We start from the raw sequence: 14,349 nt of genomic DNA on the forward strand, positions 1-14,349 counted from the left end.
ATATATGTGTATATGTATACGTATACGTATATGTATAAATATATATGTATATATATTTATATATATATATTTATATATATATATTTATATATATATATTTATATATATATGTATATATATATATATTTATTTATTTATTTTCGTGTGTGGTATGTGCGGCTATCATATGTATGTGCACCTATATGCACTTGCTATGTACGCGTATGGGATGAATCTGAATTGTTGTATCCCATGCGCATGATTTGAACACTAAAATAGTCCTCTCAATGAATAGTCGAGATGAATATTTTATATCTTCATACGCATCCTATTGGAGAGCATTGCAATCGTTTTCGGCCAGATCCTTTCCAGGAAGGATCGAATGATTGTTCCGTGTACTAAAGCTGAATGGAGCGATGACCGCGTAGTGAAATCAATCACCAAGAAGAACAAGGGTGCATTGATTCTTTGTATCATATTACGTATTTAAGTTTGCTGAAGAAGTGATATCAAAATTGGGCCTACCATTGTGACTGTATGTATTCTTGTCAGTGTACTCACCGGCCGAGCGCGCACCTTGAATATTTTGGCATAAATTTCTAACGCAAAATATCTACCAATCACTCGCAGAGTTATGAGCAAGGAATTATTCGAGAAGAAGATATACGTAGGATCTTTCATGCCGGGTACAGTCGATACAGCGATGCAGGTAGTGTGTGGTGCTCTCATGCGTCTGTTTCTGACGCTTTTTTCTTCCCATCAATCATGCCAAGCCCCATGAATAGTGTCAAGCCGTTTCATATCCGTATTTGGCATTTGCACATCAAACATATTCGTCCCTGATCCTGTGTTTACCGAAATCGGCTACATGGTCCGAGCTTTAATTTTCTCACAACTAAGACGACTGATATTTTCACTCGATTTTCGTGGATTGTGTTCAATGCTTTGTGTGCTGCGTGTGTATGTCGTGTCGTGTCCCATTGTGTTTACCGGTGACCGCCCTATTGCAAAAAACCTCAAATAGATTTCTCCAAAGACCTGAATTCTGGGATCAACGATATGTTAGTGAGCAGCCTCTTAATCCAATTCGAGTGGTCTGTGACGATTACGTCGGAAGATCGCCTACGTTATATCAATTAATTTGTGTGAGATGGAAAAGTTAACCCGAAACCACAAATGATGGTTTTGTATATTTTCCTGTGTCTTCCAGACATGACTCCACCCTTCGCCATGGTCCAAATGTGGTTTTTACACATAACACACATACACCCACGATCACACATAACACACATGCACCCACGATCACACATAAAATCACAGAGCGATATCCGGACTACGGATTCGGAGGAGAATCCTCTGCGCGACATGTTCGTGTCGCTTCATGCTAACATGGCTAAGACGGATCCCAGCGAGACAGCTGAGAGCAAAGGCAAACCACCCCCAACCGACGCACTCGACTCACCGGAAAATGTGGCGCACTTCGTCAGTTTCCTTCTCTCTGGAATGGAGCCGGAAGAGTTTGTTAGCGCAGATCACGATATCAGGAACAGCCAGTTGTTCTCAAGGTGGCATTAGGTCTTTCTTGTAGCGGGACATTCACCGAATAATTGAATCAGCTGGCTTGATCCAGATTCATAAAAGTATTGAACTGTTGAGGATTCCAATAGGGGAGGTCGTTTTCTTACCCAATGGAATTGCGTCCGCTGTCTCGTATTGTATCAGTCTCCGCGCTGAAGTGCATCAACTGACTTTATTTGCTCATTGTGGTTAGCCGATTGGCTTTTGTTGTCCTAGACGTTTGAAGCCTATGCCTCCGAATATTAACGTTACGAGTAGGTAACCCTTGATGCTGTCACAACCGAGAAGTCTAAATCATGGCGCATCACAACAGCCACCAATGACTTATGTGGGTAAACCTGATCAAAACACGTGCGAAAGTTCAGCGATATCCGCGATTGCGCTTCCCAAATCGCGATATAGGCCATAGAGAAGTACAATCATTTGGAAGATGAGATGGATTCCGTTGCATGAATCAAAGTCAATATGCTGCTGAACGTCCACTGAATACCGAAGTGTGAGTATAGCGCATCGTAAAACACCCACTACTTATATTTGGTTGTGAGTGCTTACTAATAAAGATAGAAATATCCATATGCAAGTGTGTCCCTAATTTTTATGTCGTATTCTGCATCATACAATAGTACGTAGCGCTTTCCCGAACCATCGGTCACTCGTTGATCTAATTCGTATCTCCTTTTTTAAAGGCTAACTTTAAGGTACAATCAATCTAAATTTCAACCATCGTCGTCGTAGTAGTCTTTGGATAGATCTGAATCTTCGTCCGAATAGGTATCCGAATCTGTGTCTAGATATGTCACATTCTCCGACACGCCTTCTGAACTATCCTCGCTACCACTCACTTCGCCCTTTCCCCTGTCAGTAATCGTAACAGGTGTTGTTTGTGCTGCATTTGCGACAGTTGGCATCCCCTGCACAATTTCTTGATCCATTCCCCGTGTTGAATCATTCATGCACATATTCTCTCCTTCGTTTCGCCGCTCTTGTCGCTTTTCATCCACCGTGTGTCTCTCATTAGTAGACGCAGCAAGGTACGTACACGCTTTGCTCGTACTCACGGCAACCCCAGTAGTAGGTTGACCTGCACTCACTATCACACTGTCGTATTCATCGTCACTACTGCTTTGACTACTGGCCGTGTCCCACTCACTTTCGCTGTGGTCAGCGTCGTTTCTCTCCTTCGGCTCCTCAACAGCTTTAATCCTAATATGCACCACATCCCCAGGGCAGATATACCGTACGTGAGTCTCCTCCCCGGCAGGCACAAGCTTGGACATGTAGCTACATGTGTGACTGTGGTGATGCATGGCTACTGCTGCTGCCCTAGTTTGCTCCACTTTATCTTCGAAACACTCTGCGCACACCACGATATGGGGGTGGCGTGGCAAACGCACTTCCGAAATGAGGTTTAAGTACATGCCAAAAGTCAGCTGTAGCGTTAACGGAAGAGAGGGAGATATATGTCAGATAAGTTGTAAACAAGTCTAAATTTTGAACCACAAAAGTGCAAAAACAGTAATGTGATAAGAAGCAGTTACCAATAACCCTTTCGTTATATACAAAGCCGAAATAAACAATAGTGCATCTGCCAAACCCCCCCCCTCTCTCTCTCTTTCTCTCCACCAAGAAATGGAGTCAGATATCCAGTGGACGTTCCTGTATCTGCCTCATTCGTGAAAATGCGCAGAAAATAACGGCTCGAGCTTGCACACACTCTAATACATTGTCATGAGGCGAAACTTAAAAATCTACCTTCTTCTGCCGGCACAGTCCCAAGGCCTGCAGCGGCACTTTTGATCGCTCGCCAGTGCGCGGATCAACGCACACCAGCTGACATCTGACACACTCTTTTCGGACCGCCAGTGACGTCGTCTCCCGTGCGGGGAAAGACAGATGGGTCCACCTGTCTTCAACAAAGGGTTCGCTCTCAATGTCTGTCTTCACCACAAAATTGGGTCTGAACTGCAGCGCCTGAATGTCTACTGTGCGTGACGGTGTGTAGTCTGTTGCTGTACATGGCAATGCGGCTGTGGTGCTGAGCATCTGCGTCGCCACGCGGTCTATCTCGCGCACGCTATCCGCATTGACCACCAGGAATGGGGAGTCGTTCTTGCCGTCATTGCCCTGCGATGTCATGCCAATACCTTGTGATGCCGTGGTAGTTGTCCGCCCATTTCCGGATTTGCTGGCCTTGGCGCAACGCACCAGCATGCACGGCACGCCCAAGGTCTCCGTCAGCCACGCGTGCACATCATCACTCGTCTCCCTTACACCCAACACACGCCTGTTGCACACCCGCACAGTGGTCCCAGTAATGTGAGGGCAGTCTTGTGTGACTGTTTGTGTCTGTGGATGGGCATGCGTGGAGGTCTGCCCATTGATCCCATCCAGTCCGTCGAGTGGTATCGCAATCTCGCGCATGCCCGGTGCGTTCAGTCGGAGCGCTCGTGCACGTGGTGCGCAGTTGCCCTTCACAGTGACACCCTTGAAATCTGACACCACCTCAGCACCTACACTTGCATCTGTCTCGCCTGTCCCAGGCCCTGCCGTTGTCTCCTGCACAGCCAGGCCTATCCCCGCACTATCGTCCATACCGTCCTCCGATGTGTCATACAGGTCCAGCGTGGGCTTGATCAGACACATGCTGTCGTGCGTCTTCATGGTGAGTGGCTTGTTCGTCAGTGCATCCACCACCATCCACATGCGATCGAAGGCCAGTCCCTGTGCGGTCATGGCCCAGGTGCGTCCTTGTGGTACCACCATGGCACCACATGACTTAATCGGGTAGACGTACACATGTGTGAGCGTAGCCTCACACGTACCTAAGGGCGTGTCAGGATGTGTGCTGGCGAGTGGTGCGTGGGTTTCTGCGTTGCATTGCTCCGAAGGGCTTTGGGTCAGCATTTCCGCATCCCATGTTAAACTATCAGTCGCGTCGGCGGCAACGGTTGGTTGCTGTCCTGTTTCGCGAGAGACTTGCTGCTCATGTTGCGTTGTTTCCTTTCCCTGATCGTTTGTATTACATTCCTTTTCCTGCGTTTGAGTCTCGCGCACTTCCACACCATATATCTCCTCGGCAGTAGTTTCGCCCACTAAAACACTCTTACTTGGCAAACGTACGTCCGAGCGTTCCTCGACAAAGTACTTATACACGAACCCCAGAAAGCCTTTGACATCCTGTAGGGTGCTCATGTACCCACACGACACTCTCAGCGCTCCCGTCGGCCTTCCGTTGAGTATATCCATCCCATCCCCACACGTATGACCCGATCTATAATTGGACAGGACGTCTTGCAGGTCCAGCCCAAGAGAGTCGTGACACGCACCCGTGTTGCACAGACAGCCCGTACGCACGTGGATCTTCTCGAGAGCGGCCAATTGCGCCACGTGTGCATAACCAATTGCCGATCCATCAGCAGCCAACAGGTTCATCGTAACAACAGGACCTTGTCTACCAGTGCTTAGGCGTTTTTTTGGGCTTATTTGAGTAGCATGTGTTGATTGTTGTGTATCTATACGCGTTTCGGTGGTCAGCTCCCAGCGATCTGGAGATGTGTACAACAAACAAACCGGCGTTTGGGTGCGTGGGTGCCTGAGCTGCGACATTTGGTAATACAACCAGTGTGCGACAGTGTGCGTATGTCTGCTAATGACCCTCATGCCCCCCACTCTCTGGAGAGCATCCAATCCATTATTCAGTGCCAGGATACTCAGATACGAGACTGTACCATCCTCAAGAGCTGTAGCTAGATTGCTCGCAAACGCGCGTGTGCCTGAGGAGTTGTCAGATAAGGCCAATGTGCCTCCGCCGTAGTACTTCTTGTTAAGCCAACCCAATGGAGATTTCACATGCATGCTTTTCAGTGCGTTACCCGTTGCAGCGGGTGTATGCGGCCCAACTTGCGCGTTTGTGTGTTCTTTGACCCGTATGGGCTTGACTAATTTTTGAAGTGCATCGCCGTTATTCACGCTACTGACTTGCGGTGGTACATTACTCTGACCATCAGAAGCAGCCGCACACCCACACTCACAACCACCGCCGCTGTCTGTTAAGGCATCGTTGCGTATAATCAGAGCACCCAAGCCAGTGGGGTACCCAAACATTTTATAAAATGACACAGTAACAAAATCAGCTCTCACGGCAGTCAGGTCTAGTTCAGCGCACGAGACATACGCAGAAGTGTCCAACAGAACATGCCACTTAGTATCCACCGTTTCAGCCATACAATCACAAACAGGGGGCCGCGTGCCCTGTGGTGTGGTTGGTTTGGTGAGGTGTTGCCTGCGAGTGTCTAGTTTGCCGTTGAGGTCACCACTCTGCACACAGTCGACCCATTCGAGAGGATATCTCGTGCCTGAGAAGTTGCATTGTGCTGGGTACGCAAATAGACAGTGCCGCGTTCGCCTGCGTGAAGTACATGCTTTTGACGGTCTTTCATCGGTGCGTGTCATTGACTCTGTGGCTAACCTTTGCATCTCATTGGCTGTCAGTGTGGAGATGCGTGCGCCCGAATGTTCTGCCATCCCCCTCACGCCCACAACGGACGTGTGATTGCTGTTCAAGTACGTGAAACTGGCTGTATTGCCACAGCTAGTCTCTTTACGCTCTCCTAAGCATGACTTGCACTGTGCACCCTCCCATGGAAATGAGTTTGCGAGTATGCTCATACCCCCTGTCGCACCGCTGGTGAACACAAGTGTGTGTGTGCTCGATGTGGTGTTGAAAAAGCGCAGGACTCGCTCACGCACGCGCTCGATCGCTTCTGTTGTACGCACACTGCTTGGATTCTGCAAACACGCGGTGGAGCGAAGTAACCATCAGCAAAGAAGGCAACTCGATGCAAAAGTCCCCTTCATTTTAGAGACCACTTGACCATGTCCTTGCCCTCAGGCCAGAAATTTGTGTGAATGTTTGTGTGTGATCAAAGTATAGATGCAAGCGTTTGTGTGCTTGATTTCTCAGACTTTGCTCCCCTTACACATCGGACTTAAGTAATTCTCAACTATAAAAAAATGTACATCCAACAGAATAGGCTATGTGGATTTTCACCACATATGTGGATGTCCTTTCGCTTTGCAAACAAGACTATGCAGAAAATTGCATCCAGCGGTTGCGGTCACATTTAAAAACCCATTCAACACTTCAAAACTAACATTCAGATGAGAAATGAATCTTCTAACTACATAAAAGAAGTACACGCAGACAGAACGTAGTGTGTGCTTAGCTTGCAAAGGAACGTTAAGGCTCGTTTGTTGCAGCAAGTGCAAAGCTGTTGTGCCATTGAACAAAGGCACATATCACAAAAGACAGCGATCGATTGCGGTTTGCATCTGCGGACCACTCAAGAATCTACCAATACTATACAAATAAGAAATAATCTACCACTTACTGTACAGATCAGATTAGAAATGAAGTTCCAATAGTGATAAAGAAAACGCACACACACAGAAATGAGGCAGGTGCAACGCTGATGCGTCTCTGGCGGTGCAATAAGCCTTGCAATACTTACCTGGCTGTGTGGGTTGGAGTAGAGTGTGTGCTGAATATCGTTCATGTGCGCGTCCAGCTGAGTCTTTGATGCCAGTGTGGACCCAGCGTGATCAAGGAACGTTGTGTCTGCACCACAGTAATGCAAACACTTTGCGTAGTCAGCTTTCCGATTGTTCACAAGCGATTTAAAATGTATACCTTGGTATTGCTCAGAATAAAACTGGGCTGACAATCAATTGCAATAAAAAAATCGCAATAATAGATCAAAAACCCTACGAATATATGCAAAATATTGCATTCATACACCGTCCAAATTATCAATTCACACGAGGAAGACGACAATCAGAACCTTATACATCGTAATCAACTCCGGGCGATCGGACAATCACAACGTGCAGTCCAATGACTGAAGGGTGACACTTTCTCTGACGAGATACACGTATATATATATATATATATATATATATATATATATATATATGTATAGTATATATATATATATATATATGCAAAATATATGGATACACATACATATATATATATATAAGTATGTATGTATGTATGTATATATGTATGTAAGTATGTATATATGTATGTATGTATATATATATGTGTGTGTGCGTGTGTGTGTGTGTGTGTGTGTACATATGTATATATGTATGTATATGTATATGTATATGTACATATATATACATATTGATATATCTATATATATATATATAGTGTGTGTGTGTGTGTGTGTGTGTGCGTGTGTATGTGTGTATGTGTGCGTGTGTGTGTGTATGTGTGCGTGTGTGTGTGTATGTATATGTATATGCATATATATATATATATATATGTGTGTGTGTGTGTGTGTGTGTGTGTGTGTGTGTGTGTGTGTGTGTGTATACATATGCATATGTATATGTATATTATATATATATATATATATGTATGTATATAATATTTATATATATATATATATATATATATATATATATATATATATATATATATATATATAACTACAAAGCGAAGAACTATGCAATCTGGTAAATATTTGGATAGGATCTATACATTGTCGTAAAGATCTCGAACCAATCCAAACCCAGTGATCTATCTCAAGTGATGTGTATGCTGCCTCATATCACATTGAACCCCGTCAAGAAGGTATGACAATTCAATAGAAGTTACATAATTGTGAGACAGCATAGCCTAGAAACAACCCTTGCATGCGACTTTAGAGTTACAAGTTTCGAATATGTGTGCACGATAGGCTATACTTGTACGCACCTGAGCTCGCATTGGGGAGAACGCTCGAGCATTGTCAAGTAGTGAAGCCTGCAACACCATGCACAAGCAAAGAGTGAGGTCGACACCTAGTTATCTACTAATATTTGACGACTAGTTCAGATACCTAGTTGTCTATAAACTCATTCTATTTTGCGTACTCGCACGCCTTGTGCAGAATACACGCCACATTAGTAGTGTTATATCAGTTTATTCAATCGACACTTACGCACACATTTCGTTACCTTGCAATTGCGGGAACTCTGTTGCTCTCACATCGTGCAGTAGCGCTTCAATCTCCTGATCTTCAGCCAACTCATCCAACTGCATTGTGGAGAGCTCTGTCTCGGCCTGCTGAGCGTATTGCAGCAGGCCGTCTGAGTCTAACATTGTGCTTTGTATTGTTTATATACAAGACTTGCCTGTATATTGTAACCTGAACGAGGAAGTGATTTGGCTTCGATGTTTACGTGGCATGCAAGTGTATTGCCAACAAATTGAGTGACTGATTTGGCTTTTAATAGCCTTGCGTGCGTATGTAACTTTGGCTATTATCATGTATGGTGGGGACTGTCGCTGTGCCTGTGACATTTATTACACTATAGTCTATACACGAGATACGAGATATATATTTATTTGAAAACGAACAGGTGCATGTGTTTATAGGTCTCTTGAGGTGTAGAATCATATGATCCTGTTTTTACACAACTCTGCCCACCCTGCTGCTGCTCAGATGCTGCTCAGCTGCTGGGCCTGCCCCAGCCCGCACGGGGAAATGAATATTTTGGCGGGCTATCACCTAGATTCAAACTTCATCATCACCCCACCAGAGAGCAGGCCAGACGGGGCAGATTCTTTTATGGGTAATTTTTTTTAAACATAAGAAGTGTTTCAATTTAGAAGGCTATGCATGAGCATTATTTATTTATTTATAATAATAAAAAGAGTAGTCAAAGACTCGTCCAAGTGGTTTACGTATATGTATCATTTGATATTTACACTACAAACTGTTGTGTGTTAAAATAGTACAAAATGTACCTTGTGAGTCCAGACTTTGTCGTGTTCATGGCTTACTGATTATTGATCGACGTCCAGCGATTAAGCTGTTTTATGCGTAAAGAACGATGGGGACTGCACTCTGCGAGACTCTGAGGCCTCTTGGTGCGCTCATTTGCCTACATCTAAACCCTATTCACTAAGGTCTTGTCCACTTGAATCCGCCTAATCTCTTTTCACTCACACCTAAACTTGATTTGCTAAGGTCTTGTCCATTAAATCCAGGACTGCATACGTCTGATATATAAGTCGATATGCGACCCACCAATGAGCGAGAAAGGTTTCTCGCTTCGCTGGACAATCCTCTGGTGCGTGCCTACGCATTTGCATGCTTTGGTAATCTGATTGCGTGCTATCATTCACAACCACACACCTTTGACAGTACTAGAAGTAGGGATCATAAGATTTCAAACAGCACAGATTGTCTTTGTCGTGTAGATACTACTGAACCCGGCGGGAAATCTAAAAATGCAAGCGGTGCGCACAGACGCTCTCCCACCCTGAATTTAGTTGGTGCATATAGTCCTGCACCTGTGTATTCGGCAAGTAGTACTGATATGACAGATGCAGGTCACGTCTACACAGAGAAGGCCAGGCAAGCCGATGTAGTCAATGTGGTTCAATGTGGCACAATGTCTGGAGATGTGCCCGTGTCGAGTGTGTGTCTGCCAGCGCATGCACATAGGAACGAACGTGTGGGTGTGCGTGCAGCTGTAGTAACAAACCACAACCACAAATGTGAGCTGAGCGAAGGGGTGTGTGATATTGACACGCATGCAAAAATTACGTGTGCCTGTGATCCCAGTCCTCAAGCATACGCACCTCAGCACGCTTATCCCTGTACGTCACCTACTACCCACACGCCGTCTGCTGGCACTTGCAGTGGTACTAACTTTGAGCTCTCTCCTAGCCGACGTCAAAGACTTATTGACCTAGATAAAGACCCTTCTGTACTGCACAACCACATCTACAACCATACACAACCGTCCCATCGCCTGGGTGTCATGTACGAGCGCTTGCTGGAGTTCTTTCTCAGCACAGACCCGCAGTACTCACTGATCAGCAGCGGTCTGCAGGTGTTTGACGCTGGCACAGGGCTGGGCAGGAGGGGCGGCAAGTGTACGATCGGCGAGTTTGATTTTGTGTACCACGATCATCACAGCGACGAGATAGTCCATCTTGAGAGCGCTATCAAGTACTTCATGTCCTGCAAGGAATGTGACTTGGAAACCTCAACTGGCGGAGACTGCTCTGGTGAGAGTGAACACGAAAGGTCCACTAGCGAATGTGCATGCCCTGGGTCTGCTGGTCAACGTATGTCTGGCAACCCACTTGATGGATCTGTAATAGACAACTCTGGGTCGGTCGGTGCGTGTGCACATTCGGAGACATGGAACTCTGAAAAGCTGATGAAAGGTGGGGTTGACCTTCCACGTGACAGTACAAGGCCACCTGCAGGTCAGACATCACTTACAGGTGAGAGGCCGTCTGAGTTTGTGTATCGCTGGCTGGGGCCTGGGAGGAAGGATTCTCTGGAACGCAAGCTCAACCTGATGCTGAAAAAGCAGATTCAGCTGAGTATGTGCGCAGAGGCTGAAGGTGTGTTTATGCAGCTCACGGCCGAGTACAGTGCGCCGGACGGGTGCGATGACATTCCCTCAGCCCACGACCAGGAACATGAAACTGCGAAAAGTAACAGCGGATACAATGACAAGCACGTGAGATCTACCTATCTCTTAAGCGATGATCCTGAGGCCAAGCCTTTGGAGGATTCTATAGATCTTATCAATCGCAACCCCCGTGCAAGCGCACCAGGTCATGGTATCGAACCGAGTAGATGCGCTCCCACTTCAGGCGAAAATGTACTATGTAAAACAGAGCGAAACACACACGCTACACCACACTCTCGACCAGGCCAAAGAGTAGTCAGCACCGAGACTTCATCACGTGGTGTGCAGGTTCCCAATTCTACAAACGATATCATACAAAATCAGAGGACTAAGCCTCAGAGCGGTGATCTCTCTCCAGAAGATCCCTCATACTTATTATCGCGCTTTCCGTCAACGGAAACTCCCAGAACGAGTTATAAGCACAACTCACACGGGGCAAGTACTGAATTGAGCTGGTCGAGCTCATGCGCATACTCCTGCCGTGAGGCAAAATTGTCACAATGCACGCGAACTCGGCATCAAACACAACCACACATACACACATACGATACACAACATCAAACCATACAGAAGAGATCCTTGCGTCCCTCTACATTCCGGGTGACAGTGTTTGGCGAATTATATACACACTACAGATTGACTAAGCCCCCAACGAATCTCTGTACGGGACTGGCCACGACCTCAGTAAGCACAAGCCACAGTACAATACCCGCTCCTGTGGGCACACATCCGTCTCACCACCGTGGTGTCTGGTTTCACCTATCTGAGTTTGGCGCTGCGGTAGGCTTCAATGCCTCTCGTTTCGGCATAGTCGTGGGTAAGCAGCGGTGGCTGTGTCCCGGGAGAGATACGGATGAGTACAACTGGGGCGACAACGGGCGGCTGAGTGAGGGCTTGTACGACGAAACTGTGCGTTCACATGCAGCCTTGTATGAACTTTTGGTGCAACATCTGCATCCCACCGACTTCCCCGCAATGGTGATTGAATATGGCGAAGGGAGCGGCAGTCATTCTGGCGAAGCGGAATGTGAGTATCTAGATACAGCTACAGAATTGGAGACCCCTTGCTCCGGAAATGGACGTTCAATTGGTAGTAGAGTGGAAATTCAGCGCATGTTCATTGTGTGCGATTCTTGGCCACGTCCGTGGCCGCCGAACAAACGGTCCACAGAACACATTCGATAGAGCCCGCTGAGAACGACACATTTCAACTTAACAACGTAAGTTGACGCCTATATCTTGTTTTATCTAGTAAGTTAATTCTTTTATCTTGTAAGTTAATGCTTTTATTTTGTAAGTTAATGCTTTTATCTTGTAAGTTAATGCTTTTTATCTTGTAAGTTAATGCTTTTATCTTGTAAGTTAATGCTTTTATCTTGTAAGTTGATGCTTCTATCTTGTAAGTTATTGCTTTTGTCTTGTATGTCAATGCATATATCTAGTACGGTTGTTCCACGTAGTGCGCAGAAACAGTGAATGCCCTAGATTTAATAACCCCTCTCACCACGCAACTTCTAATATCAGTTTATTTGGCCGGTGTGGATGTGTGCAACTGACTAGCCACTGGCAACCTTATTCGTTTCAATAATCGTATTCGGCAGGTCTTGTTTCCGTTTTGATTGTATCCAGTAGTGGATAAAGAGGTATTGTTGCAATAGTCAGGCTTTCTAATCGGACTGTTTCCACATGGTACTAGTACCTACATTATAGTCACTCGTGCTTAAGAACCAACTCTAACCCACAAGGAATATAATGTCTAATCGGAAGCTGTCGATCTTCAACATTGTCATCTATATATTATTGTACATGAATCTATACTTGACTTCCGATCAATATTGACTTTATACATCTAGTTATAATGTAATTTTTAGAGAATATTCAAGCAAACCCATATACACATAGTTTATGTGAATAATTATAGTTGCATAAATACATTTCTTTCTTTCCTTTCTTACTATACATGTATGACATATATGTATATATATATATATATATATATATATATATATATATATATATATATGCGCTCGTGTGTGTGCGTATGAGTGTGAGAAAGAGAGCGTGTGTGTATGTCCATGTCTGTGTCTGTGTCAGTGCGAGTCTACATGTGACTGTGTCTGTGTCTGTGTTTGTGTCTGTGTAAAATGTGTGATATCAATAGACAAAATTAATATGTATTTATATATATGTGAGTGTGTATGTGTATCCGTGTTATGTATCTGTGTCTGTGTTTATATATGTATGTATATATGTAGATATTACTTGCGTTTCTGTGTTTTGTGTGTCGGTATGTGTGTCTATACATCCATGTATGTTCTGTTTGTATATATTATGAATTGTATGCGTTTCTGTGTTTGTGTGTCTGTATGTGTGTCTATCCATATCTGTATGTATATATGCTCTGTACGTATGTATGTATACATATATGCGTTTATGTGTTTGTGTGTGTGTGTGCTAGTGCGTGTTTCTGTAAATATATATTTGTGTATGTGTGTGTGTGTGGTATATACACAGCCATAAATACATATATACATACTTAAATATATACATGCATGCACACATAAATACATACATACATGCATGTAAGCATACATCAATACTTATATATAAACATTCATACATACATATATGCAGGCTTACTTGCATAGCATACGTGTACACACATACATATATATGTATATAGATATTCATGTATATATATGTGTGTGTGTGATTGTGTGTAAATATAGTATATACATGTATATATATATATACATGTGTGTGTGTATATATATAATTTTATATTATATATATATATATATGTGTGTGTGTGTGTGTGTGTGTGTATGTATATATATATATATATATACATAGAATATATATATGTGTGTGTGTGTATACAAATGTACATACATACCTAGATGAACATATTTACATACAGACATATGTCCACTCACAAATACATACACACACAAATACATACACACACATACATACAAACACACACACACGTACACACATGCACATATACATATATACATAAACACATCATTATGTGAATTAAAATTAATGTATACACAACTAACTCAAGGTTGGAAATTGTAGCAAATATGTAGTCAGTGGTGCCTGGGCACTGGAGAGCAAACTGGACACCGTCGTAAAGTCTAAATTATGATATAGAGCTTAACAAAATGAATATATAAATATGTGTGTGTGTATGTATGTATGTATGTATGTATTATGTATGTATATATCTATCTATATATATATATATATATATATATATATATATATATATATTAGTTACTATATACTATACTATATATA

At 44.0% G+C, this 14,349-nt stretch overlaps 3 protein-coding genes across 3 annotated transcripts; 2 read left to right on the forward strand and 1 right to left on the reverse strand.

Annotated features, from left to right (window-relative positions):
* Positions 1-602: 602 nt before the first annotated feature.
* Positions 603-1,868, forward strand: SARC_01306 (hypothetical protein). The gene is made up of 2 exons (XM_014304960.1): positions 603-688; positions 1,300-1,868. The coding sequence occupies exons 1-2, from the start codon at positions 614-616 to the stop codon at positions 1,552-1,554; spliced, it is 330 nt and encodes a 109-aa protein (XP_014160435.1). The 5' UTR covers positions 603-613; the 3' UTR covers positions 1,555-1,868.
* Positions 1,869-2,142: 274 nt separating this feature from the next.
* Positions 2,143-8,707, reverse strand: SARC_01307 (hypothetical protein; the record flags this gene model as incomplete). Its single annotated transcript, XM_014304961.1, has 4 exons — positions 2,143-2,987; positions 3,310-6,345; positions 7,068-7,174; positions 8,563-8,707. 4 exons carry the CDS (start codon positions 8,705-8,707, stop codon positions 2,274-2,276), a joined length of 4,002 nt encoding a protein of 1,333 aa, XP_014160436.1. The 3' UTR covers positions 2,143-2,273.
* A 596-nt stretch (positions 8,708-9,303) lies between these two features.
* On the forward strand, positions 9,304-12,274 carry SARC_01308 (hypothetical protein). Its single transcript, XM_014304962.1, has one exon. It carries the CDS (start codon positions 9,628-9,630, stop codon positions 12,226-12,228), a length of 2,601 nt encoding a protein of 866 aa, XP_014160437.1. The 5' UTR covers positions 9,304-9,627; the 3' UTR covers positions 12,229-12,274.
* The last annotated feature ends 2,075 nt before the right edge of the window (positions 12,275-14,349 follow it).

The sequence above is a fragment of the Sphaeroforma arctica genome (assembly GCF_001186125.1).
Source record: "Sphaeroforma arctica JP610 unplaced genomic scaffold supercont1.51, whole genome shotgun sequence".
Classification (NCBI taxonomy): Eukaryota; class Ichthyosporea; order Ichthyophonida; genus Sphaeroforma; species Sphaeroforma arctica.